Source organism: Takifugu flavidus, chromosome 17, assembly GCF_003711565.1.
Source record: "Takifugu flavidus isolate HTHZ2018 chromosome 17, ASM371156v2, whole genome shotgun sequence".
In the NCBI taxonomy this organism is placed as follows: domain Eukaryota; kingdom Metazoa; phylum Chordata; class Actinopteri; order Tetraodontiformes; family Tetraodontidae; genus Takifugu; species Takifugu flavidus.
This window is the reverse complement of record NC_079536.1, coordinates 4,535,135-4,562,526: the sequence shown is the minus strand read 5'-3', so window position 1 is coordinate 4,562,526 and position 27,392 is coordinate 4,535,135. Positions and strand designations below refer to the sequence as shown.

At 50.7% G+C, this 27,392-nt stretch overlaps 2 protein-coding genes and 1 long non-coding RNA gene across 5 annotated transcripts in view; 1 reads left to right on the top strand and 2 right to left on the bottom strand.

Moving 5' to 3' along the window:
- Positions 1-368: 368 nt before the first annotated feature.
- dnajb6b (DnaJ heat shock protein family (Hsp40) member B6b) lies at positions 369-11,681 on the top strand. 2 transcript variants are annotated; one of them, XM_057013218.1, is made up of 10 exons: positions 369-528; positions 4,415-4,530; positions 5,041-5,150; positions 5,239-5,304; positions 5,377-5,481; positions 6,935-7,060; positions 7,135-7,288; positions 7,364-7,434; positions 10,540-10,698; positions 11,006-11,681. In XM_057013218.1, the coding sequence occupies exons 2-10, from the start codon at positions 4,466-4,468 to the stop codon at positions 11,107-11,109; spliced, it is 960 nt and encodes a 319-aa protein (XP_056869198.1). In that variant the 5' UTR covers positions 369-528; positions 4,415-4,465; the 3' UTR covers positions 11,110-11,681. The 2 variants fall into 2 exon arrangements, with proteins under 2 accessions (XP_056869198.1, XP_056869197.1); XM_057013217.1 differs by lacking the exon at positions 369-528 and adding an exon at positions 2,284-2,305.
- A 727-nt stretch (positions 11,682-12,408) lies between these two features.
- LOC130513928 (uncharacterized) lies at positions 12,409-13,760 on the bottom strand. The gene is made up of 2 exons (XR_008946866.1): positions 13,643-13,760; positions 12,409-12,672 (listed from the first exon to the last, which is right to left on the bottom strand). It is a non-coding gene; the product is annotated as an uncharacterized LOC130513928 (long non-coding RNA).
- A 4,845-nt stretch (positions 13,761-18,605) lies between these two features.
- ptprn2 (protein tyrosine phosphatase receptor type N2) overlaps positions 18,606-27,392 on the bottom strand; it is a 69,360-nt gene continuing 60,573 nt past the window's right edge. For both annotated transcript variants that reach the window (XM_057013210.1, XM_057013212.1), the window contains 7 exons: positions 26,467-26,544; positions 24,952-25,071; positions 24,702-24,868; positions 23,472-23,525; positions 22,677-22,741; positions 21,341-21,414; positions 18,606-19,534 (listed from right to left, as the gene is read on the bottom strand). In XM_057013210.1, coding sequence (XP_056869190.1) covers positions 19,463-19,534; positions 21,341-21,414; positions 22,677-22,741; positions 23,472-23,525; positions 24,702-24,868; positions 24,952-25,071; positions 26,467-26,544 — 630 coding nt within the window. In that variant the 3' untranslated portion in view covers positions 18,606-19,462. The remainder of the gene's footprint in view (positions 19,535-21,340; positions 21,415-22,676; positions 22,742-23,471; positions 23,526-24,701; positions 24,869-24,951; positions 25,072-26,466; positions 26,545-27,392) is intronic.

Below are 27,392 nucleotides of genomic sequence, written 5' to 3'. Positions count from 1 at the left end.
AACTCTAAATACAGTGATAACTAAATGATTACTACCCATGCTAGTATTTTAACCTTAACCATTACACAACTGCCAAATACTACTTATGTTCTTCCAAAATGCAATTTTTGTAAACCAACTTAATTTTATTATTTCTCCGTGAAGTAAATAAAAGTCTAAACCAGGACCCAACGGTAGCTGCAGGTCAGCTGAACACTTGCCAACTGATTTTAAAGGTCCCTGAAATCGAGAAGCTGGAGGTAATTTCAAGAAACCCTAAATTTAGTATTTGAGATTTTTATCTATATGTTATTACTTTGCTGTGTAATAATTTACATGTAACTAATAAAACATCTTTCACGCTCCAATTGATGGATAACATCTTAGCTCCGACGGTCTTTGAAAGCAGCATGAGCGAAGTGAGTAAGTCGGTAGCGAAGCGAACATCCGCCACCGACACTGGGGGTATTTTAGTTTCCGCACTCAGACAAGAACCGGCCCAAAACAGCGATATAGAGGGAGGCTGCGGCGGACTTTCGCTTCACCCAGGTGAGAGTTTAATCGGTGGACACTGGTTGGAAATGTGCTGTAAACCTGTCCTCACTTGTGTGCTGTAAACGAGAGCCAAGGGGCTTAATATTTCCTGGCGTGGTGCGTTTGTGTGCCGGTGCCGAAGTATCGCAACCTCAAATGTATTGACACCTGTCGGTGTAATAAAATATGTCTTATTTTTTTAAGCACGGGCGTTGATTTTAGTCGGAGGGCACCACGTGAGTCGGCCACAGTTTAGCTACAAAGCCCAACGGTTGAGTGGTGCCTGTCCGACTATCTGTCCGACCCAAATCAGCGGTACCGAATAACCTAGACGGCGATAACGGTGGCGCGGATATTATGCTATTAAAAATGCTGTCGTGATGGGGTTTAACGCTAAAGATCGTGTATTCGGTTGTTTTTTTTTGGGGGGGGGGGGGGGGGGTTTCGCCCATCACGTCTGAACCTCCGTTCGAAAAATATTAAGACGTCACTGGGTTCTGTCGGTGGACGGGTTCCGTCTTTACGTAAACCTTTAGATGGGCTTCAGCTAATAAACCGACGCGTTTGCCAGTTTTCGTCCAAAAGTGCGTGAGTTTTTCGGGAAGTTTCCGGAAGTTTCTGATTGGTCTGGCAGCTCGCGGCGTCACGTGATCGCCTTAAAAAATTGACAAGCCAAGGGTTTCGTTATTTTAAAGCAAATTTCACGCAAAATCGGGCTTTGTTTGGGCTGAAAGCCCGGATTACTAGTTTTTGAGGAGTCGAAACACCTTTCCTCCTGCTACCTGACCCCAAAATAAAAATGTTCATCAGCAGAATGGAGTTTTAATGGAACAAATGTCACATAAAGTTAGCCATTAGCACGGGCTAATGCACAGACGTTTATTAGCCCGTTACTGGCGAAGCTATACGCAGAAATTAATAGAGAAATTGACTATATTGGCCGTGTTTACTGTTGTGGTTTAGGAAAACCACATTCAAACTCGGTTGCACTTAGCGTATTACATGCTCCAGCCTGTTAACATCCTTTATTGATTTTTTTTTATATATTTTTTTTAATATCCACATGACATCACAAGAGCTCAGCCTTTCCTTTTCCATTAACCCATTATTTTCCACTTAGCAGGGTGGAGGGTGTTCCAGATTTCGCTCTCTGGATATAGAATCCCCCCGTGGGTTCTGGGTCTATACTGGGCCGTCCAAACCACCTCGGCTGTCTTCTTTCACCGCCAGCACTTCCCTGTTGGATATCGAGTGTAATAACTGATGTGCGATTGTTATAGTAACAACCCTCTGTGACCCGACCGGGCCTTAACTCGACCACAGAGTGGAATACGATACGGATTCCAGTAACCCATTTCAGCCAGCGTGATTAGAACTGGGGTCATGCCAGTCAAATGATAAAGGGAGATTTATACTTATAAAATAACAAAATATGCTGTGTGTGGCTGTGAAACATCACCCTCAAAGTCTTTAGGAAAGATTCTGGAGCCGTTTTTTCCCCCCTATTTATTAACTAAATGACATCTGATCGGTTTGAGGCGAATCCATTTAGCCACAAAAACATCAGTATTCATGTTTCTGAGGTATTTGTTTAATGAACGTGCACTTTGAGAAGATAATCCCATAAACGAGCAGTCCAGAAATGCTTCCCCAGTTGTCTGCGCCGTCACGTGTCCTGTGTGTCTGGGATGTTTTTTCCAGCTCTCCTGCCCTGTCAACCCCACATTATACTTGCTGTTTTAGGCCTTGTTGGGCAATCGGGCGACGGCAGTCTGCACTGAAAACGAAAGCGGTGAGCAAAATGGATCGAGGGGAGCTTAATCAGATGTGAATCATGAGATAAGTTGGGTCTGAGGGCAATTAAGTAGGGAGTTGTTCTGCAGACTTGCAACTTGTTTTATGGCGACAAGACAAGTTTTTATTGTCTGATATTCCCCCGATGTCGCCTCAGCAAGTTGCACAGCGAATTCTCAACCCAACGTCTAGGTGCATCCACAGATCAGGTGACGCCTATGAAACAGGGCTGGAGTCAGAGGAGGCGAGCAGGAGAGACCAGTTTGACGACAGGAGATCTAGAAGAGAGGTGACGCGGCTGAAGCTCGGCAGCAACCGTGTGCTGTTGACGTACCGATACGGTGCTCCTTTGTTTGATTGGAACGTTTGAATATAGAGTTCCATCCCATTCCGGAGCGCACAGAAGCGTTAGACTGATGTCAGCCGCCTGCAGGCAAATCGTGCCCCGACTTGCCCTTCAAGTCTCCTGTTAGCGGGCTGTCGATGAGCTGTCAAATAATTTATGGTGCAGTTTGGATCTACAGGAACGTTCCAGGTTCGTTCCCCACTGGCGCTGCTGGACAGTCCGACCCACATCAGTAGCCTCCCACTGTTCCCAGTAAGAACCGCAGATATCCGTCAAATCTGGGTTAGCTGTGCATCAATATGCACGCCGCACGCATGGGTGCACGCTTGGCACAGAACCGTGAGTAACCTGCAGCCACGGGTGTCCATTATCTCCCATTTGCTGCTGCCAGGCACTGGTGATAGGTGACTGGTTCAGTGAAGGAGACTAAACTAGTGAAATGTGAAATGTCATAGGCTGAGTCAGCGCTGAGGGGGTTTAAAAATAATATCTGGGTCATTTTTAATGCTTTGACCTGTACAGAGTCACTGTTCAGCATAAAGAAATCATTTTAGATTCCTCTCCAGGCCTGAAGGAGAGTTTGTTATTTGTGCCGAGCATCGCAGCGCCGGTATGTTCCTCGATACCAACACGATCCAGAGACGACAGGAAGCTGAACAGAGGATTAAAGCAACTGAGCGAGCGCTGGGGATGAATGGTTTCACAACATGTTTTAGTGTTTTGATGAGTTTTAAAGGGCTGGAAGCGGGTTTGGAGGATGTGCGGCGCACTTTAGTTTGATGTCAGTCTAGTTGCGTTTTCTATTGGAGTGAGGTTGAAGAGAAAACAGGGAGAGAAAACGCTGCCCTGAAGCTTCCGCGCGCGAGATAAACCAGATCTTTATACAAATGTCAGAACAGAAGTCGCTCTCATGCCGTAAAGCTCATCTGAACACAACACAAGACGCAGGTCAGCTTCTCTGCGTTGCCAGGACACATTGGGTCCTTTCACGCCTGATTTGGTCCTAAAACCACATGATCAAAGGTCAGCCTGTCGGGATTATTCTGCCTTTGAAGTGCACCATCACTTTCCCCCTTTAGTTTTTTGCTCATTTTTCTCATCGGCCTACAAGTCGGCTCGTGCCTCCCTCGAACTCCGATCAGGTCCCATTTTGAAGTCGACGTTTCATCAAATCTCCTGGAACTTCACAATACACTTGAGGTTGTGTGTTCAAAACATCAAAGATGCGAATGCTTTGATCCAAAGCGACGTATAGATAAAATTAAAATTACGACGTTTGCCTTCACAATGCTAATATTGTGTCTGTAGGCTTACAAAAGTAAGTACTGAAAACAAGGCTCGATCCTGTTTACCTCTGCGTGAATGGTGTGTTTGTGGTAAAGGTGCTCCACATATGTCAACAACACTTCTTAAATGTTCCCACCTCTCCCATTACCCACGTCAGAACATTTAAGAATGTCAGAAGTTGGAGACATGAGTGTTTTAACCATCACCAGAGGCGATGGGTGGGGGTGTGAGGCCTTTTTTGGGGGGAGAGGGTGACAGCCAGAGCCAGAGGTACACCATTTCTGAGGATTTGTTTGGTGTTATGTAGTTTAAGCCAGTTTGGCTCTGCCCTCTTCTGATAATCACCTTTAATCAACATATGTGCCGCCCTGGCAGATGCCCCCCCCATCTCCAGATTTACCCCTTGGGTCTTTAATCGACAGGAAGTACGCCAAGATCTCCCCCGGCTAACATCATCTTACCTTTGTTCCACAGCAGTGGGCGGCTCATCGAGGACAGGAACTCCAGACATCCACAGGCGGAACCATGGTGGATTACTACAAGGTGTTGGGGGTGCATAAAAGTGCAACACAGGACGACATCAAAAAGGCGTAAGTGGCGCTTGCTTCGCTACTTCCTGTAACCTCCCCGTGAGACTATATGAAATGCTAGAGGGCTTTTAAGTTGACATGACGGATACAGGAAGCGGCGACATTCTGACAACGAGGCGCTGACCAATGGCAGGTCAGAGACCAGCTGCTATGGATCCATACGGGGGTCCGTCCCTGGTTTGTTTTGGGGTTTTCGCACGTCGGATCCAAACGAGCAGCTGACGCCGCGTAAGCGGGCGTCCGGGCCCGCGCCGCACGTCAGGGGAGCTTCGCGCCGTCTTTGTTATTTCTGCCCGGGTGAAGAGGAGGACAGTGTGCGTGCGCGCGGCGAGGTGTCCGGTGTTTGTGGTGTTTGTGTTGGCATGGCTGCCGTCCTAAAAAAAGAACAGAATGTGGATCCTGCGGCGCGCGAAACACAAACGCGTCCACGTTTCCATTCTGCCCCCTCCCGCAGGTCATTTTACCGCCACGCGCTGTTTACCTGTCGGTATGTTTCATTTTGACGAGCAGATACAAAAAACTGGCGCTGAAATGGCATCCAGACAAGAACCCCGAGAACAAGGAAGAGGCCGAGAAAAGGTTCAAAGAGCTGTCGCAGGCGTACGAGGTGCTGTCGGATGGTAAGAGCGTTTAGACCCGCATCCCCAGACTATTGGACCTAGCTTGGCTGCGTGTGTGTGAACTGAAGAATAACTGTCCCCACAACAGAAAACAAGAGGAATACTTATGACCGATATGGCGAAGAAGGCCTGTCAGGGGCGGGAGGAAGAGGAGGTAAGGAAGCCAGATTTTAGCGGCGGTCCAAGGCTGCGTGCAGCTAACGAGGCTTATCGTGTTATTTTGCAGGAGGACATTTTGATCACTTCGGAGGACACGGCTTCACATTCCGGAACCCTGAGGATGTTTTCAGGGAATTCTTTGGTGGCAGAGACCCGTTTGCAGACTTCTTTGGTAAGCATGGGTGGGGGGGCAAAGGTGGCGTTAAGATTTGATCCAGTGAAGACGACCTGAAATCAGACTCAGATTAGATGGAAGGAGATTGGTTGACAGGAAGCCTTCTGTTACAACCCCCCACCGCCGCAACACAGGGACGAGAGACACCACAGGGGGTCAAATGCCACTAAATGTCACAGAGCGGAAACCCCCCCCCACCCCCCCAGATGGTGACCTTCACTCCACTGTCTATTGAGCTCCGACTTTAAATAATGTAAACAGTTGAGGAAGCGAAGGGGGAACTCTGCTGGCTGTTGATTGGCGGCGTTGTCAGGGCGTGGGACACGTCCCCGGCCGAGCGTGTGTCCAGCCGTCCAGGTCCAGCACAAAGGCTGATGGGAAGGCATGTTCACCCCGAGCATCTCTAAATATGGAGCTCAGACGGAGGCAGAGGATGGATTCGTGCATCTACATCACTGGGCTGGAATGCTTTCAAAAATAGCTTCCATAATGAAACAAAAGCAGATGTAATAGCGGCGAGCGCTCGCTCCCTCGCTCGCTCGCTCGCTCCCTCGCTCGCTCGCTCGCAGCCTCCGCGCCGCGCTCGCAGAGTTATTGGAGCCGCGCGTGTTGACGTTAAACACTTTAGATCAGCGTGTTTACCGCAGCTGATTTGTGTGACTGTTCCCAGAGCTGCTGCGGCTGCTTTTAAAAGCAGACCGGCCATAAAACCTGTCCTCGGCACCCACAGAAGAGCCCAGTTCGGCTTCTATTTTGACCTTGGACGACCTTTTATTCTGCTCCAATATGGGGAAACGGGACCCGCGGAAGCATCGGGACTATATTTAGCCGTTTCCGCGGATGGATCTCCATATTTTGGTGTTCTTGGGTGATATTCAGCTGGACAGGCTCAGGAATAGAGTCCAGATCTGGTCCAATCAAACCCTCCAGACCTGCTCCGTCCAACAGCTGGTCCTGTAGATCTGTCGTTCATCTCCTAGTGTGTGTGTGTGTGTGTGTGTGTGTGTGTGTGTGTGTGTGTGTGTGTGTACAGATTTAAACCATGACGAGGGCTCACTTGTCTGCCAGGAACAGCAGACGCTCCTCCTCAGATGGCCATTTGGAGAGCAGCTCCAGGAAACACTGTTGACACACACTCCCCTCAGACGTGGGGCAGAACTGTCCAAACAGACCATATCTCCTCTGGGGGGCGGGGCCAGAACACGGGCGCTCGCCAGACTCGCTGCACGTTGGATGGTTGCTTTGGGTTCTTCTGGCGTTGCCTTCAAATAAACACCTGATCCGTCTCCTGTGATGGAGCAGCGCAGAGGAAACGAACGCAACGTCTCGGGGGGGGGGGGGGGGGGCAAATCCTGGAGAAGAGTGTTTCAGTTATAAAGAGCTGATTTTTGAAAGGAAAAAGAACTTTCCAGACGTCTCCCGCTCACCTCAACTGTGCTCTCCCTCACAGCCGACCCCTTCGATGATTTCTTTGCCGCCGGCCGCAGTCACCACAGGGGTGGGAATCGGGGCAGGATGGGGGGGCCCCTCTTTGGGTTCGGAGGCTTCCCAGTGAGCTTCCCGAGGTTCGATCAGGGTAGGTACAGAGAGCCGAACGCACCTCTGGACGGAGAGGAGCCGTGTCTTCCTCTGACCGCCGCTCTTCTGCAGGTTTCAGCTCCTTCCCAGAGATGGGCGGAGGCATCGCCTCCTTCTCCTCGTCCTTCAGCAGCGGGGGAGGAGGGCGAGCAGGGGGGTCGGGCAACTTCAGATCCGTGTCCACCTCCACCAAGTTCATCAACGGCAGAAAAATCACCACAAAACGGTATTTGCACCTCAGACGCCCCCCTCCCCCCCTCGCCGAGGTTGGCGTTGACACCTTTTCCCGCCTCTGTTGCAGGATCGTGGAGAACGGGCAGGAGCGGGTGGAGGTGGAGGAGGACGGCCAGTTAAAGTCCCTCACAGTTAATGGTAAGGCGCCGGTCCACAGACTGGAGAACAACTAATGATCTGGACGTACAGAGGAGTCGCCCGGCGGCCATCTTTGTCTCTCTGTCCTCCTGCATCTCATTCCAAAGAACATTTATTTTCATTTTTCCAACAAAGGAGCAGAGAGATCCTCTCAGTATTTGTGTTTCTATTTATTCCATTATTATTTGCGCTGGAAGAGTTCTTGTTTGGTCCAGTGTTGGCCATTGCAGCCGGCCGATTATGCTTTTCTAGATCTACATTTTTACACCTTTATATCTCTGGGTGGACGTTGCCTTTTGTTGTTGCAGGAAAACTGACCCGTTTTTCCTTTTCCTCCATAATCCTGACAGTGTAACGTTGACTTGAACTAACCTGTTAACTGCTCCATGTTCCCGCGCGGAGAACTAATGAAAACACCACCAATCGACTCCTAACTTGTAACGTTTGAGAGAGAACTGCACTGTTTTTGACTTGTCTGCATGATTCCCGGAGACCGCCGCCGTAACACCTCACAGCGGACGCGCGGCCGCGGGCTCGTTCGGAGAGTTGAGGATGGGTCTCAATAAACTTTGTGGAACGCTGTGAACCACCGCTGCCGTCTCCCGGCGTCTCCTGTGTGATCTTTCTTTTGATGTTTACACGCTCGGTCCTCACAGTAACTGAATGAACACGTGTCGCTTGCAGCCTGATTTCACCTCATAAACCCGCTTCGCCGCCACGCTGCCTGCTAGAGACGCACACTCCATCACCACTGTCATGACCTACTAACCCCCACCTGGGCTGCCCCCACCCCCGACTCCTGGTGGGTCCGCTCTGTTTCTCCCTTTTATTTTTGACACCTTCCCGAGCTCGTCTCTTCCCTCTCACGTCTGTTTCTGGCTGCTAACGCTGAGCTTCTAACTGCAGGAAGCTCTCGAAGGTCACTGTGCACAGACAAGACTGGGAATCTGCAGGAATGTGCTCGGGGCTAGTTTATTTACTCAAGGATCGCTGCAGATTTTTGAGTCAGGAGAGAAAAATGTTGGAGGCTGGCCCCCCCACGAGCTCTTGAGCCGAAGCGAGGCGACGGATGAATGTACAAGAGGACACGTTTACTGAGTTTAGAGCTGTTAAATTACACCCAGTTTAATTAATTTGGCGTCCTGCAGCGCCTGTGTGGTCTTGTTGCTAGGTAGCGCTGCATCTAGCTGAAGTCTCACTATTATAAGAGAATTAAACACCCCAATATATAATTTCAATAATACGTTCTCCTGATCAGTACTTATCAGCGATTTAGTTTCACCAAGATTTAATAAATTGAGGATTAAAAACTCTTGATTTCTGTCTCTACGGTGCTACAGCTCCCTCTAGAGGCGAAATATATGTCTTGCATTACTAAAACATTTAAATTTTAATGGTTTCTTTAGTGATATCGTTCAGTTTTTAGAGGTTAAAACACTATTTTGAATTCTAATTACTTAGTTTTTGTTTATGTTTAATTGTCATCTTTGGGATATTTTGTCAGTGCTGGTGGGAACAGGGACACATTTCTAATTTGCTGGCTTTCTGGAGATATTATCTAACTTCTAATTCTAACATTTATGCATCTTAAACACCAGATGCAAACATATTGGGGTGGAAATTAGGGGGTGTCATTAGGGGTCTGGTGCCACCTGGTGGTCAAGGGGCGCAACAACTCAAAAAGATACCCACGCGCCCTAAAGGCCCTGTAGGTGAGGCAACACCTATAGGTTTATTGAGACAGAACAATGTGTCAGATCTATTGTTTTCTTATTCAAAATAACCAGGAGGGTTGCTACGCTCGTGCGTCTTGTATGCGTTTTAACCCGATGTGGCCACTAGGTGGCAGTGTCGGCCCACAAAAGTCTGCAGGACCAGCGACGATCGATGCGGATCAAGGCGGTGATGATTAAATCGGGATTGTGGCCTCAGTACGCTTCTTTTTAGTCCCACAATTGGATCTTTTGATGAAAAGAACAGCTCTTACACCCTCCCTCCGAGCATCCATCCATTCCAATATAGCAAAATACTGCAATTTCCTGTCCTCGCCTTTATGAAAGATGGCTTCCTGTTGACAGGAAGCCTCATCCGCTGCTCACCCCGCTTCCCTTCTTCTGCCCGCCTGACAGCTGAAGGTGAAACGTGGACTCGGCCAACAGCCTCCGGCCACGTTATGAGCGATGGCAGAGATAAGCCGGCAGAAGCTCCACGGCTGGAGGAGGCCGCTGACGGTATCTCTCAGTAGATGGTGGAGCGCTGGAAATAATCTGCTCCATACAGTTGTTGCTGTCATGTAGAGTTAACCTCCTTCTGGGCGCTGATTTATTCGGACCCTCACAGCTGCAAGTGGATCAGAATCAGTGTGTGTGTGTGCGTGTGTGTGTGTGTGTGTGTGTGTGTGTTATACTGAGTAGCAAAAATGCTCATTCTACTACCAAAGTGAGGACGTGTTTGGGCAGCAGGGCCACAACATCTCAGGACCGTTTGAGGGTTCAGGATTGAGGTTGATGACAGGATTGGGTTCAGTTTAGAGTCCGAGGGGGGTTTGTTGTGGTCGGGGCGACGATCTCACCTGAAATCATCAACCTGACCCCCCCCCCCCCCCACCACCACCAAACCAACCAACTACAGCACAAATGTTTGAAGTCCACAGAAAAATCCAAACGTCTGGCTTTGATTCAAGCCGATTTTAGCGACGTGGTTGTGCTGAACCTGATCCGGGTCCTGGTCCTGGTCCCACAGGTCCGGAACCGTAGATCAGACCAGGCCGCCGCGGATCCTCGCCTGGTTCCAGGTTCATCCCGGCGAGCATCTGGCCCTCTTTTCTTTCGCCTCCGTCGCCTTAATTACACAACACAATGTCGATGAGATCTGCCCCCCCCCCTTCACACACACACACACACACACACTCACACACACTAATTCAATATAAATGTAAATGACCCACAGACGCGTGTAACCAAATCTTTTATTTCCAGATGCAGCAGGAGGTAAACAGGCCTGCGCTGCTGCTTCCTGTCATCGTTTTGTTGTTGTTGTTGTTGTAAACAGGCCTTCAATCCAGACAGTCTGAGTTAAGGTGTCCCCCCCCCCCTGCATCCACAGACCTTCCGTCTGAAGACCCCCTGGAGGAGGAGTCCCGCCGCCGCCGGCAGACCCCGCTGCCCGGCTACGGCTCGCACCAGCGCTACCTGAGGAGCTCCGCCCAGACCCCCCAGGAGGAGGAGGAGGAGCACGGCCCGCAGAGCCTGAGCCTGACGAGAGGTCGGCCCCCGCCGACCCCCCCACGCCTGATTAATCACCATCACACACGCTCTCCTTCACGGGGGCGAGCCTTAATAGCCGCGGCTAATCGTCGGCCTTTGTGCGCGGCGAGCGCCATTGACAGACGTAAACACGGAGGACAGAAGCGTTAATTAGGCCACTGTCTTCAGGGCCGGGGGGTCAAAGGTCAGCCTGTGTTTTTCCATCCCGGGGTCAGGAAGCCGCGCACAAAAGAGCAATTCCGTGGTTATAACGTGTTTATTACACCAGGGATCGTGAGTAACGACCGCTTCTGTTTCCTTTTAAGGACACGCAGAGACCAAGAGGAAGAGGCTCAGAGAAGCGGAATCCAAAAAGAAACGGGGGCCGCGCTTCTTCCCCCGCTTCGGCGGACTCGGCTCCTTTTTTTAAAGTGAACAGCTCGACGGCGGCGGCGGCGGCGGCGGGCAGGAGCAGAGGCCGCCGCCCCACGCCAGCCCCCCCCCCCCCCCCCCCATGTGTCGGAGGCGTCCTCGTTGTTGGTGCGAGGACGCCGGGGAACCTCGGACTCGTCCTTTCCTGTTTTCCAGCGCAGCGTGTGTGTAAACGTGTGTTTCCCTCCGTTTCCGCCTGTGTTTGTGGTGAGTGTGATGAGGCGGCGGCGCTGTCGTAAAGGTGCACGTGGGCGCGAGCGTGAAGGGCCGCCCCTTCCCTTGTCGTCGCGACGACGATGACGGCGACGAAGCTAAACTCTGAGCTCCTGGAGGCTTTTTTTTTCCTTCTTCTTTTGTAGATTTGCTAAACTGAGATCATATTTTGCTCATCTCATTTGTCCCAGAGGTGGTTGCCATGGTTACCGTACGTGGAAATGTAGAACTGTCTCTCTCTTTTTTTAATGGAGTCACACCTACTTAAAGCCACACGTGTCGCCCTTTCACTGGCTCGTGTTCCGCCTGTCTGTCTGCTCAAAGTTCTGGGTACTCATTTAAAGTTCCTCAGCGGTTCTGTTGCCTGTTTTTCCAGCACCAGTCATTAATCATCATTAATCATCTCACACTAACGAGCTGGAGTTTGGGACCAACCGTTAGCATCTCGCTGGGACTCCAGAGCCGAAATTAGATGCGAGAAGCCTCGAAGGACCCGGATTTTGGCGCCACCAGAAACTGCCTGATGGGTAAAATGGATCCCTCCCGTCTCCGTATTAGCATCTCAAAAAGCTAAAACCCAACAAGCGCTAACTCGTGGCGCCGGATGAGCGGCGGCGCCTTCTTAAAGCGCGCCCACGTCAAACCTCCGTCCTCGTCAGGGCGAGCTGAGTTATTAGGAAACAACGCTGCGGCGCGTTAGCATCTGGGCGCCTCGGAACGCCATTACCGGGCGGGAGCGGGAACAGGATGCTCTGGATTCGCTCTCGTCCTTATTCTGCGTCCGCCTGCAGCGTTCTGTATTATTCATGCGGCGGAACGCACATGACCCAGCGACTCGTTGGGCCGCTTTAGCCGCCGCCGCCGCCGCCGCTCTCTGGGGGTTTAATTAAAGCGTTTGGGAGGCAGCGGCCCGTCACTCCCTCCCCCGGCGTCCTCCCAGTCATTACACCCCAGTTTCCGACTGGGTGGCGGTGAGATCCCACTCCCGACCTTCGGGGGGGAGGCGACGGCGTCAAAGAGTCGGACGTCGCCCAACTGCATTGTGGGAAATGATGTCGAGAAGAAAAAAGGCCCAGAACGACTGTCTGATGAAAGCACAGCTGGTCACATGACCCGTCGCACATGTTTTATTCACGTTATGCAGAAAAGGGGAAGAATGTGGCACAATTCCGGTTAAAACGTTGTTATTGTTCTAAAACTTCAGACAGGAGTTCCCGATACAGCGAACGCACGTCGCCGTCTGGCTCAGATTAGACGAGTGGATTAATGAGGAACTCGACGCAGCCCGAACCTCCGCTTTGATGCTCCGCTTTGTTTTTCTTCTTGAATTGGTTCGGAGGACAAATAGCTGGGAAAAAAGGAGAAAAAAGCTGTAGAGATGTTTGCTAACTTAACAAAGAGCTTTTGTTCAGAAGTCAGACTTTTTTTTTTTTGTAGAATCATAAAGGAGAACAAGCAGAGATCAAAGACAACACCCGGCCGCCGAGGACGCTTCCAGATCCGGATCTCTAAAAACATAAAATATCCCCAAAGGGAACGAAAACGTGACGTTTTCCCTCAGTCATGTTGAAGAAATGTTGAATCCGACCTTTTTAGCAATAGAAGTGACCTTTCTTTTCCTTAAATGTGGGATTTCCTTCATATTTTCTTCACTTTTATCACCACCCGTAAATAACGGAGCGCCACACGCTACCGTTGCTATGCTAATAATACTGTTGGATGAGCAGCAGGACGGTTGTTTGGGCCTCCAATCTGCCAAAGCTCTGGTCCAGTGACAGCGGAGGAAGTTTAAGTCCTCATCTGTCTCGGATGGTCGTGTCCTAACAGGGACGAGAATCCATCTGGACGCTCTGATTGTCCCTTAATCCCAGGATAGTGGAGCTCAGCTGGAGAAGTGGGTCCCGCCCGGTAGAAACAGGATCCATGGCAGAGGAAAGATTAGATGGCCACGCTTCCGCGCAATGCTAACAGTCACGGCGTTAGCATGCTCGGTGGCACTTTTGGAAGGGGAGTTCTGTCCCTCAAATCCAAAACTGAAAGACTTCTGTCGCTTTATACTTCAGTTTACCTCAGATTTTAAGATGAATCACCTTTTTCCAGCTGTTGCCATGGTTACAGATTTAAGAATATATATACAGTTATTCTTCTTCTGTAGATTTACCGTTAAAACACCGCATAGTCCAGCAAATTGTCCCCGAAAAACCCCCCATAAAACCCAACTGAGATGTTTTGGTTAATGCTACAAATGTGCTAACGTTAGCATAGCCAGGTAAGCTAAGGTAGGAAAGTCCAGCTAGCGTAGCGATGCTTATTCTTACCTCCTGCTTCTTCTTTTTACTTTATTTTCTGCCCTTTGTCTCGGCCCTGATAGCATCTGTCCGCCACCGACATTGTTCGGGCCCCTCGTCGGTGACCCCCCCCACCCCGAGGGTCGCCTGGTCGCCCCCCCCCCCCCCCCTCCTTCAGCCGTCCATGGCTCGTTTGATGGCGGGGAAACTCACCCCTGTCGGCTGCCGTTGGAAGGCGCCGCCTTTTGTCGAATCCTCGGGTTATTTTGAGAAGAACTGATGTGGGATTATTTCAGTCGGAGGGAAACAACAGAGGGCTGATTGAGCGGAGCCTCAAACTGTGAGACGGAGCCACGCAGGAAACATCGACGGGCTAGTTTAATGACGAAAACACGCCCCCCCGCGGCGCAATCACAACACAGGGACACGTACAAAAACGAGGTTTTAGTCGACAAACATGGAAGCGTGTTGTTCTCTTAACTGTTCGGGTCTTTTTTCCTTTTTAAATCCTCAACACTTTGTCGTCAAACATCCTGAATCGCCTGCTAGCTTTAGCATCTGCTTTCTTTTTAAATCTATGGACGTTTTTGCTCATTTAAGCATTTTTGACGGTGGCAAAATCTTTTAAAATCCACATTTCTGATTCTCAGAACAGTCAAAATGATAAAAATTTGAATGATATAAAGTTTATTTTCAGCTTCTTTTAGCCATCAGGGATTTTTGTATCGTGGATCACGAGTTTATACAAGTTGTTTTTTAGGTTATTTCTGTTTTTTTAACCATTATACTCATAGAATCTTGTTAGCTCCCTAATTATCTTTGATTGATATGATTAAAAATTGTCTCAGTTTAGCATCTTTATGAGCTCTTTCCGCTGGGACTCTCAGGGATTACCGAGGTTTAATGAATCGGTGCTAAAGACGTACGTATATATCGATAAATATCGCCCGTTTCTGGTGAAAATGAGCCGAACTTTCCGAAGTCTTAAGGGAAACGACAGGATGGCGCCCTCACCTCGTCATTAATAGGTGACAGGTTGCCGTGGCGGCGGAGACTTCTGTTGCTAGGATGCTTTTATCCTTCTTCTTCTTCTTCTGCCATCTCAGAGGCTCAGCAGGAAACATGTAATGAATCATGGATGGTTGATTTTTCTCTAAGCACCCTAATCTGTGATGCAGATGAGCCCCCCCCCCACCCCTCCCCCCCCTCCCCACCCCCCCCCCCCCCCCCCCCCCACCCCCACCTCTGGATGGGTTCATTAGAAAAGAGAGAAAAGATGGAGTTTGTATTCCGGAGGCCGTTGTCTCAAATGGTCCCGAGGTTGGCGTGAAGGGGTGGGGGCGGGTTGGGGGGGGGGCGTTCACATCAATTATCATGCAAAAACAGGGAGGTCAAAGGTCATTATCAGTTATTTGCTGAAGGAGAGCCACAGGGATGACTGCCCGGCCCCCTCTCGACCCCTGAGATTACCCCAATTCTGTCGATTGTGAAGTTCGGATGGTGGCGGGGGGGGGGCAAATATACAAACAGCAGCTGATGTTCATCTATTAAGATCCCCCCCCCCCCCCACATCTGCCCTTCTAGATGCTTTTATTATGGGAAGTCAGACAAAAACCTGATTATAGAAGTCTCCAAAGGTCGCTCGTCCACAGCGGCTAAACCGTCGCTGTGGTGCGCAAGGCTAACGGGGGCGGAGCTTCTGCCCCTGGCTTGTTTTTATGATGGACACTCGTCCTCCTTGTCCAGCTCCCATTTTCAGACACGGAGAAGAAGGAAAATCTCCAAGTTTGTGCGTCTCTTCCACCCCCGGCCCTTTAATTAACCTCCTCCCTTCATGCAGAAGTGCATCTCTTGACGGCGTCCTTCTCTTTCGCCTCCTCCGTCCCCCCCGGACACCTAAACGTATCCCGTCTAATCTAGCCGTATACGTGACGCTAATACCTCCTGACACATTTGTCTGCCGTCTCTTTATCGTTAATAATTATGCAAAGCAGCCGCATTCTTAGCCCGGGAAAGAAAGCAATCACTTAGTATGCAAATGGTTAAAGTCCCGGCGGAGTGGCGGGATTAGATGCGTGTTGATAAACTCACTTATGATGAGTGACAGTGAGGGGGGGGTTGAAGTCGTGCTGGTCAGCGCCGCCGCCAAATGCCAGGGTGGTCCCCCAATGCATGATGGGACAGGGATGAAACGGGAGAAAATGTCACTGCAGCCACTGTCGTCCATTAATAATCAGAGAGGAGGACGTCATGGCGGCGGGTAATGAGAGGTTCGCTTCCTGATTGAGGGCTTCCGCGGTCCCGGCTCAGCCAGATGCTAACCCCCGCCGCCGACGCTCGCGGCCGCAACATCCATCCCATCATGCTGAAAGGTTGAGCTACAACGTCTCTTAGCTGGTGCTAATGTACAAAAAAATGTGCCACCAACAGATTTGGGGAGAATTAGCAGCTCTGCTAGCATTGTCACCCAGGAGCAAACATGCTAATAAAGGTTAGCAGACTGTTTTCCGAGATTATTAGCAGCAAACAGGAAGTCAATTTGTGTTTATCCTGTAGTTAAAAGCTAAATTATGTGTTTGATTCACACTTATTCCTCTAGAATCTGGTCAGCGCCTACAATAAAATTAAGGTAGACACTTCAAATTTAACTCGCTAACAGCTAGCTGAGTTATTTCCAGTCTGTGATCAAATCCCGATGGGAATTAGCCCTGGAATCAACAGGAGCTTAGAAAGACAGATTCACCAATTTTGACCAGGATCTCAGGATCGGCGTTTTCACAGAGAGGGACTGAAGAAGAGGAGGAAGAGGAAGAGGAGCGGCGCTAGCCGGGAGTGCCAAGTTTAAAAGCTTGTTTGTTTCTCAGAAGATCAAAGGAATGGCGGCCTTGGACAGACATGAGAAGCGCGGCGTCAACAATCTGCTCTCATTCACTCTCAACATCATCAGCAAAGAGAAACGAGGCTTTTCTCTCTGGGAAAATCCTGGAAAGCATCCCAGAGATTTTTTTTTCTTTTTTCCCGAACAAACACTCCGGCTCTCCGCGGAGGAACGACGCGCTCGCCGGCGTGTTGGGCGCCGCCGCTCAAAGGTTCAAGGATCCACAGGTGGGTTCGATCCACGGCGGGAGACAGAAGCGTCTCTCGGACTTGGCTCGGAAAAGAGGAACGTGACTGGAAACGCGGATTAGCCCGTTTTAACGGACTCAGCAGCTACTGAGAGCGCGGCCAAGTAGGTCTGATCAAAGCTCCGCTCAAGACCACGCCGTGATTCAGCCGCTTTAACGAGCACGTCATCCTCTCCGTCGACCCGTCCACGTTGGCCGAAGCAGACACGTCTCCGCTGGACGTCCCCCGTCCTGGACTTGAACCAGCAACTCTGCTAAAACTTGGGTTTCAATGCTAACGAGACGTCGGCTCGCGGTGCCCTATTGCCCTGCTGTTAGCATGCTAACGAGCCCCGGCTGTTAGCGTAGCTACTGTGGAGGATTCAGCTGACAGGTGACTCCTGTAGGGCGTCAGGTGTGTAGCTCAGCTGGTAGCACAGGTGTGCCACACGTACGAAGGTGCTGGGTTTGAATCCCGGCCTTTGTGAGGAAGCTGGTCTTTTCTTCCTTCACCACAGGATTTATAATAATTTCAACGCCGTCTGTGATCTGCAGGACTAAAAATCCATCAAATAAACCTCGAAATACACTTTATTCACCAAAAACCACATCCGCACCCACTAAAAGCTGTAGCTCATCGGTTTTAATCCTTTTTTTTGTTTTGTTTTTTGTCTTATCAGGGAAATTCTGCCACACACTGTAAAAACCGACGGGTTTGAAACAACTGACTCGTGGCGCAAGTTTATTTCAAAACTTTTCCGTGAACTTTAAAGCTCTTTGGTCTTTATTAACGCAGATTTAAGCCTCAACATTTTGATACCAAGTTTGTCCGTCTAGCGACATGCGCGCTTTTAAATCCCGCGGGTTGTTTTTTTACAGCGCTGAGAGGCTGAAACCTTCATTTTGGGCTGATTTGAAAACGTCTTCGTGTGTCATGGGGGAGCCTAAATAACCTAAAAAACAAATCGAACACATCTGACCCCCAAAATATTGTCTTTGATCTTTGATTTGAAGTGATTCCCTGATCCCTCCAAATTGGAGCTGACACGGTCTTGCGGCGCCAACCGACACCTCAGGAAGCAATTACGGAGCCGGCGTTCCCGAATAAACTTGTAGCCGTCGGATGAGGAGCAATTAAGCGGTGTAATTATGGTTCCCTCTCTATTAATATGGCCGCTGCTGGTTAACGGGAAGATCGGGAGCAAACAGGCCTCGGGAAGCGCCACCGTACAGGGAACTACACACACCTACACACACACTCACACACACACTCACACACACACACACGCTCACACGAGTGTTTTGGGAACAACTGAAACCGCCTCCGGCTGGCGTTGGTCCTCGGTAGCGTCGGGTTTGCTTGGAGTTGTGAGCTCGCCGTGGTTCCTGGAAGTGTGGCCCTGGGAAGGTCGCCATGGCGACAGTGGAAGATGACGTCGTCGCCGGTCTCAGTGTTGTCAGTCACGCGCGGCGAAGCTGCTTTTTATTATTATTATTGAATTGTGTTCAACATCTGAGGAAACAATTTCCAAGATTGGAGACAATTACGTTGGGACTGTTGCCATGGCAACGTGGTTTTTTTTCTCCTTCCCTCTCCTGATCAAAGCTCTGTTTTTCACTGCCTTTACAACATCTTATCAGGTGAAAAAAAAAACCCTTCACAACCACAATTGCTCTTTATTTCTGAACGACGGAGTTAAAATTGTTATTAAAAAAGGAAGAAACGGCTGATTTGATCCCACATGATCCTCCGAACAACCAAACATTTCATCTGTGCAGAGAAATCCTCGGGGTGTGTGTTTCCACTACTGTGTGTGTGTGTGTGTGTGTGTGTGTGTGTGTGTGTGTGTGTGAGAGGCAGAAACAACATCAAAGAGAGTTCAAAGCACTCTAATCGAATCCGATTTATTAGCAACCTGAATGATACTTTCCCACACAAAATATATGTTATCATAGAGGTCTTACATCTGTCATATCAGGGTATAGAGTCATAAATTCATTCGTCTCTACAGGAAATAAAGTCATATTGCACAAGATGTCACAATATACCAGCGATGAAGAAACAATCTTAGATATAATTCTGCTAAAACGTATCAGATTGCTGCTAAGATCTATATAATATATGTATAGGAACTATCTGGTCTGTTTCTATGACAGTTAATATTCACAGAGATGAGGATGAGGATGAGGATGATGATGATGTAAACATGAGGAGTAAAACCATGTGACATGTGGCCAGAGGCTTTTTAGCCAGTCCGGGGATGCTAACGTGCTAGCGTCCCCCCCAGATGCTGTCCGATAGTTTGAGAATATGCATAAATCTGTACAAAAACGCACTTTTGCCTCCTTTTTTACGCGTTCGACGCATGAAAGCGTTTGTGGGACGATGGGCAGCGACCCGCAGCCGCTTCGTTTGGTGTTTTAGACGGTTAACGAGAGAAAGAGTCACGATTCTTCACAGGTTTCAGCGACTGGAGGTCTAAGCTAGCGACAGGATCAAAGGAAACACGAGCGCGATGACGTCCTACGTGATTCTGCAACACACAAAAGCTCCAACTGCCACTAAAACGTCGGGAACAACGTCACAGTTACAGGAGACGGGTTCGAGGCCCCAGCAGCTCCGAGGTCAGATCCCGACCACGGATCCAGGTGAGACATCTGGCACGACATTCATACGTTTACGGGACATATTGAGGGGGGGGGACGTCCTCTGGAGTGGGCAGAGGGAGCCGGGGGGGGGGCGTCTTCACTGGGGGAGCGCCTTCAGGATGGCGTTCACCTCCTCTGCCACGGCCGTCAGCGCGAACTCAAACTGCTCCTGGGGAGGGAAAAAAGGTGGGAAACAGCCGGGAAAGAGGGAAAAAGGGATTTAGGAATATCATTTTAGAATGATTGGCACCCTCCCCCTCCTCCTCCCCCTCCTCTCTTTCTCCTCCCCTTCTCCTCCCCCCTCCTCTCTTTCTCCTCCCCCTCCTCCTCCCCTTCCTCCTCCTCTCTTCTCCTCCTCCTCCTCCTCCCTCCTCTCTCCTCCTCCCCTCCTCCTCTCTTTCTCTCCTCCTCACCCCTCCTCCTCCTTCTCCTCCCCCTCCTCCTCCCCCCTCCTCTCTCTCCTCCTCCCCCCTCCTCTCTCCTCCTCTCTTTCTCCTCCCCCTCCTCCTCTTCTCCTCCCCTCCTCCCCTCCTCCTCTCTTCTCCTCCTCCTCCTCCTCCTCCTCCCCCCTCTCCTCCTCCCCTCCTCCTCCTCCCCCTCCTCCTCCCCCCCCCCCCTCCTCTCTCCTCCTCCCCTCCTCCTCCTTCTCCTCCCCCTCCTCCTCCTCCTCTCTTTCTCCTCCCCCTCCTCCCCCTCCTCCTCTCTTTCTCATCCTCCTCCCCCTCCTCCTCCCACCCCTCTCTCCTCCTCCCCCTCCTCCCTCCTCCTCTCTCCTCCTCCACTCTTTCTCCTCCTCCTTCTCCTCCTCACCCCCCCTCCTCTCTCCTCCCCCTCCCCCTCCTCCCCCCCTCCCCTGACCCTATCTGGACCGGAGGTGAAGGTGATCCGGTCTGTAGCAGCCATGGATCCACGCAGGTGTGTGTTGGTCTTTAAATAAAGCTGTGGACTCCAAGCTCTTCCCTGTGTGAGTGTGTCTGACTCAGTTTTCCCCGGAGGAGCCTCAACGGGGGCTGATTGATGTTCGCCCCACAGACCTGCCGTTGCTTCTTTTTTATAAATATATTTATATAAATCCCTCCCCAGCCTGGGGGCCACGGGGTCGTCTCACACAGAGAAAAGGTACGTAGGAGTTTTGGAGGGAGAAGCCTTCAGATGTGTCAGCACAGTCTGGCCCGAGGACACGCTGGATCGATGCGGAGGGTCACCGGTGGCCACGCCATTCACTCTGGCGGCGGCTGCTTTGTGAGGCGATTAGGCTTCTATATTTACGCGTTCTGGTGCTGTGACGAGGTCGTCTATATCTGCTCTGCTGCTGAAATCTTTCACCGAGCTACAGCGGCCGGGCATGCCGCTGCAGTTCCCATCTGGGCCACCAGGGGGACACGGCGAGATAAAGCGGTCCGGCTTGATTCCGAGATGCGAAACGAAGAGGGAGGAAACAAATGCTCCTCCGTGCATTCGTGCGATACGTTTTTAGATAATTGCTGGTCTGAGTTGTGAAATTTCGCACTTTATTACAGCGGGTGGTGCGAACACCCAGCATGAAGCTACAAATCAGAAAAAAGGACACATCTGCAGGGTTTTTCCTCCACCGCTGCTTTTATTATTCCCTCCAACGCCATGATAGAACGCCGCGCAGGAACTCTGTCCCACCGACTCCAGATTGGTCGGTGAGGCACCGTTGGGAACTGGAATTATGGTGTGAGGTGGCTGGGAATCATATCGTGTGCTATTGTCTCGCTATTGTCGTGAGAATCGGCTCCTCGGCTGCGACAGTTTCCCGTCCGGTTGTTCGGAATGTTGTACAAGGAGTTTTTGGTGGGGAGCATAAAAGGGATTTAAATTTTGGGTTCGGTTTTCTGCTGCTCGTTTCTTCTAATCCCGCTCGCAGGAAGTCGACAATCGTCTGCCCCCCCCACCTCCCTCCCCCCTCCCCCGCCCCAGCCTCTCCAACTCAAAGCCGGGGGGACCTTACCTTTGTCTGGACCATGCCGGCTCTCTGGTCTCTCAAGTGCTCCAGGGTAGCGGCAATATCAATCTCTTTAGCACCTGCAACAGAGCGAGAATTGGAGCCGGTTCAAAGCAGCAGAGTAATCCAGCTCACATCTGTCAATCTCTCTTTATGCCGGGCTCCCTTTGGAGCGGCGCTCCGATTGAAAATTATTACATTCATCCCTGGAAAGACTTGGACCGGAGCCAGGGTCCGATAAAACGTGCAGGGGGATGTTTGGAGACGGTTAGAATGTTCCGAAATTGATTTGGATGAACACAAGTGTGTGTGTGTGTGTGTGTGTGTCTGTGTGCGTGCGTGTGTGTATGTGTGTGTGTGTGTGTGTGTGGTGTGTGTGTGTGTGTGTGTGTGCAGCAAAAGAAATCGTAATTAAAATGGTGTAAAGCCTCTGGAGCTGTGGCGCCGACGGTGACGGTGCAACAGTTGCCGGCCTTGAACGCTGATCACTGGCTCTTGAATCAAAACGCATTTTTCCTCAGAAGTCCGCGATGATAATCTGGAAATCTTATTCGGGATTCGCGGGTTTCGGATGGGAAGGGGGGAAGGCAGCGGGGGAGGGAGGGATGTTGCGCTTTTACATGGAAAGATGTATTTCAGGGGATTTCATGCATCCGGACGGCTCACGATCAGAAGGGCCGGATCCCGGGGGGGGGGGGGTGGACGGGACCATCGGGGGGACGTGACCATCGCTGCGGATGCACCGGGAGAGCGGGGGTATAAGGGCAGAGGGCAAAGGTCAGAGGTCAGGCGGGACAATAAAGGGCTTTAAATGCGAGCTGAATGATGTCACCACAGCTGTTTATCCAGCATCGACTCATGTGATTCTGGTCCGGGCAGATTTTTCCTCCCCGGCTGTTCTTGTGATTATTTTATTATTTTTAAAAAGCTGAACATCCCTGCGGAGCTTTCACACCAAACGAGCCCACAAACAGCTGCCCACCCGTCCGGGAACAAATCAACGATAGAAAATCCATCTATTGTTCCCATTAAATATGAATTGGCTCTGGCAACAATTCAAAACTCTGCTTCCCATAAATACTAATATAAAAGTTTCATCTCCATTCATGTGCTGTCTAAATTCAGAGCATCAACACGGGGGCTTAAAGAGATAATTGCTGATTTTTTTTTTTTACATTTTCCCTCTCTCTGCCTTCTCTTTGTTCAGCTCCTTCTTGTCTTGGGCCTTAGAAAAGTCACCCTCCAGTGTGACCCTCTGTCAGGAGACGGGAGGCCTCAGCGTTGCCGGGGCGACGCCTGAACGCGGGCAGAAAGGAGTGAAAGAGAAGCCATTGATCCTTACCTTTCGCCAACCTATTGAGGACCATGTCAATCAGAACGTAAGTTCCACTCCTGCCGGCGCCGTCGCTGCGGAGAGACGGAGATCATTAATCCCAACTGCTCCTTAACGTCCGCGGGGAGACGTTCGAGGCCACGCGCCCATCGGACGGGACATTAGCGGAGGAAAACATGCAAAAAAATAATAATATTCAGGGCTCTGAGCGGCGGGCTCTGAGCGGCGGCCGCGTAAAAGCCTCCGCCAGAGCGCATGTGTGGTCTCGAGATGTGCTCGGCTGTGGGCGAGAGGGGAGCGCTTTCTGAGGCGCACCGGGAACAAAGGCTTCCCGATGAATGCACCTCAGGAGTGGAGGAGAGGTTGAGAGGCCAGGGGCGGTTGGAGAGCCCCGCTCTTCCATTACTCCAGAGATAGCCCCGTGAAAAGCCTCCCTTTGTGCCCGCCGGCCATTCAGCCGCTCTGCATGTTAATTGCAAACAAGGCGTGCACGGCGTGCACGGCGCTCTAATAAAGGCGAGGCCAATAAAACAGGGGAGCAAGCCCGAGCGGCCCCGCTTCATTAATCCACCGCTGCCCCCCCATGCATGACTTAACAGGATGTAAGTATAAAAGTCTGATACCTGCGTGTTTAATATAAACCAATCAGGGTCGGTTAATAAACTCAATCAAATGGGAAATGGAGGTTTGGGCCACGCGGCCCCATTTCCATAAAGGTGGGATAAACCGCCGCTCCGGAGGACCCCCCCCGGGTAGATTCAATAGAGTTCTGAGAGGGCTGAAAGTTCAGAGGGTTATACTCGCCTGCAGTGGACGATGATCGGGCAGGATCGACCCCGGTAGCACTTGTTTACCTTTCTGCAACGAGAGAGGAGAGGAAAGACGGTGAGCAGGGTGCCCACGAAGAGGAAGAGACTCCTGCCTCTTCATCGCTGTCGACGGACGTCGTGATTGACAGCCAGGGGACGCGTTGACCCCGGGCAGTTATGGGCCGAACGGCCTTTTCAGAGCCGGCTGTTACCATGGAAACTGCCTACAGCGAGCAGCGCTCCTGCTTCCTTCCCACCTTTTTGTGGCAAATACAATTGAGCGGCTATCTCCAACCTTCTTTGCTATTCTTCAAACTCGCAGACGCTAACAGCCCTCTGTTCAACAGAGGGGAGGAGATTTCTCCTTCCCAACATCAAAAATAGCTTTCACTGCTGTTTCATCAGCTTTGGTTCCATTTCTGTTGCGTCTTTAAGAGCTACGTTTCCCACCAGCACCTTCTGATGAGAGCGTCACGTTCGAGGTTTGTGGTCGCCCAAACGCGCCTCTTACATCAAGTTTATGCGTCTGGTTTCCTCCAGATTAGCGATGAAATCCACAATATTTCCACGTAAACAGCAAAAGGAAGAAAGAAACAAACAAAAAAAGCCAGTCAAGAATCGGTATTTGTCCTCAGTTTAAAGTATCTTCCATGCAGGCTGGAGGGAGGAGCAGTGGGAGGAGGACAGGGTGAGACAGGAGTGAGACAGAGACAGTTTGTGCACAGGCCTGGCTGAGGAGACACAGTTTCCAATGATCACTTTTGTGACTATGCAACTGGGCTCATATTACTAGCTGCAACATCACAAAAATGACACTGGCAACCGCAAAAGTGCCGCCGGAACCGTGAAAACTGCGTACGTGCGTCGCGTGGACGTGCGTCCTCTGACATCAGGGGCGACCGCGCCAACTGAACCCTAACACGTGCGGTGGGGGGCGGACGTCCACCCACAAACACGTCTACTCTGGCTCCGAGGGCGTTCCCTACCGCCGCCGCTCACCCCCTCCTTTAATTGCCGTCTTCGATTGACTCTATTTGTCCTTCCAAAGCCAAGCCAGGCAGTGTGGCATCGCATGTGCTGGAGGAAGGTGAGGGGGGACAGGCCCAGGTTGGAAGGGAACAGTAGCAAAAGAACCGGTCTCGAGGAGCTAAAGGAGGAGCTGTTAAAGAGGAGGACTGGAGGAGGAGGGGGGGGGGGGGTTCTGCTGAGGGGAACTGCACCGTACCTGCGGAAGTCCAGCAGGGTCCTGGCCGAGTTGGGGATCCCGCGGTCCATCCAGGACAGGAAGTGAAACTGGGTGACGGTGCGCGTCTCGTTGGTCTGCAGGTTCTTCAGGTAGAAGCTCCGAACCAGGAAGTCCTCGCACCAGATGTGCTCCGACACCAAGTTGACCTGAGGGGAAGAGGCGGGAGGGCCGGCTTTAGGCAGCGAAAACAGGAGACGCCTCGATGCGGCTCAATCTCTCGCCGCCAGACCTCGTAGATGTGGTAGATGTCGGAGCCCTCGTCGGGCCAGTAGCGGTGGCACTGCTTCACCCCGTTCTCAGACAGCGGCGTTAGCATGACGACCACCACGCAGCCGCTTTCCCACACCATCTGCACACAGAGGGAAGCCGCACGTCAGCCTCCGTTTGCACATCCTGGATGATCCCAGCTTCAGTTCTTATCACAGTCTAATGCGTCTACAGGAGGAGCGTCAGGGCCCGCGGCAGCCATTAGCAAGGTAAGGAGGAAACACCGGTTTTATGATTGCTATAAACCCAAAATGGCCTTCGCTAGACGATAATCAGGAGCATCTGTGATCCAGCTCAGTGGACAAATTACACACCAAGAGCACTAAAATGGGATGAGGCAAGGTGTTAGGGAATAATACTCATCCAGTTTGGTGAGAATTGCCAAATATTCGCGGGTAGCGGAGAAAAATGTTCGTACATATTTCAGACGGATCGTAAAAAGGAGAAAGAAATGCACGGAGGAGCCGAGGGAAAGTCTCCCTAAAGTCTGTCAACTTTCATTTTTTGATTTTTTTTTTCTTTCTGAAGGGAAGGAAAGCAGCGCCGGTAATGGCGACGAAGCGAGGGAGGGGAGGGAGGAGTGGAGGATGAAGGGATGGAGGCGCGAGGAAGGAGCGGAGGATTAGAGCGGAGCAGCCATTCAGAGCGCTGCCTGGGGCTGCTGTGGATTAGATAGGACGGAGCAGAGGAGATTTGCCTCCTGCACGGTCCATTTGCATGAGAGTGGCAGTGTTTCCCCTGTTTGTTTACTTTTAATGGGGGGAAAGTGTGCCCCCCCCACCCACCCCACCCCAGCCCTCCTGCCACAATCGGGCTTACCGCGCTGAATAACGAACGGCTACTTCTTATTCCCAATCACAGAACCGATGTTCGGGCTGCCAATCAAACCGCGTCTGATACTTTACGGCTAAAGAGAAGGTTTGATTGAAAACACGTCCGCGGCGAGATGTTCGTTAGCCGTTACGTGAGGTCAGCTGGGCCGCCGGGGTTGTCGTATCGCACTTCTGCATCCCCGTCACGGCTAGCACAGTTACTTCCGCCATATGGAGGTGATGGGCCCGCTAATTACTGCGGCGCTGTCCTATTAGCGCGCGAGAATGCCATTTGGCAACTACGCGCCATTTAAGGGGGACATTTTTATTAGCGTAACCTATAGGCCGCCTGTCACGGAATGTTTACTTGACATTTATGGAGTGAGGAATGAATATTAGCAGGCTAATATTAAGCATTAGCATAATTAGCTTGTGGGATTTCTCCAGTAACGACAGAAACATTAGCTTCTGGGGGACGTAACAGTGGAGACACTGGAATAATAGATGGACGGGATTTTCCATATCTTTTCTAGGATTTACAGACTCGTGGAAGCTTAAGCATGTAAATCTGTTGGGATGTAAATTGCAGCATTTGAGGTTTTAGGGAGAGCCCACCAAAAATTGCTGTGTGACTTTTAATAGGGGGGAAGGGGGAGGAGCTTTACCTGCCAGAAGTCCGCCACGGTGGTGGGAAGTGGGCCCTGCGAGGAGATGTAGGTGGGGTTCCGGGGGTCGTGGTCCATCTGGAGGAGAGGAGAGGTGAGAAGGGAGAGTAGAGGAGCGCCTGGATTTCTACTTTATGCGGCTAAAGTTTGACAGAAATCCTTAGTTTCAAACGTTTTCACATTTCTGACGCTTGATGTCTTATTGCGCTTCTGCTTCATGATGAAATCCACAACATTTTGAGTCCCGCTGCGTACAAAACAGGGAACGTTTCAGCGGGAAGAAGCTGTGCTTTGATGTATATTCAGTGTGCTTTGATGTATATTCAGTGTGCTTTGATGTATATTCTGTGTGCTTTGATGTATATTCAGTGTGCTTTGATGTATATTCTTTGTGCTTTGATGTATATTCAGTGTGCTGCAGCTTCTTACACGGGGGCTCGGAAATTAAGAAACTGCTTTTTTTTTTAAAATTACAGTCCAATGGAGGTCGAGAACATCTTGCCCACGACACAAATGAGCAAGATTTCTTTATTTGACTCGTGTGAAAGTCTTCAGAAAAAGACTTTCAAGGCAAAATCAGCAGCTTCCCTTTTCGTTTCGCCTGTTTGTGAGAGAAGATGCAACATGTGAGTGTTTTCTCTTTCAACCCGTCGGCAGCGCGACCAAATGTGACCCGGTAATTTATGGTTCTTAGTTCTGTGATAAAAGTTACTTTGACCACAAGAGAAAATCCGCGCAGACAACTCCGCTTTGAAAGTTAAATAAGCGGTTTTATGGGAGTAATTTCGCCCCAACACACCTAGCAAATGTCCATTACCCCGGACTCAACCGCACCGATGGGTTCTGGTTAAATTTTCTCTTGTAAGTTTGTTAAAATAAAAGGGCTGGCTGCTGCCGCCGACACTCCGTCTTGCCAATCTCAAGGA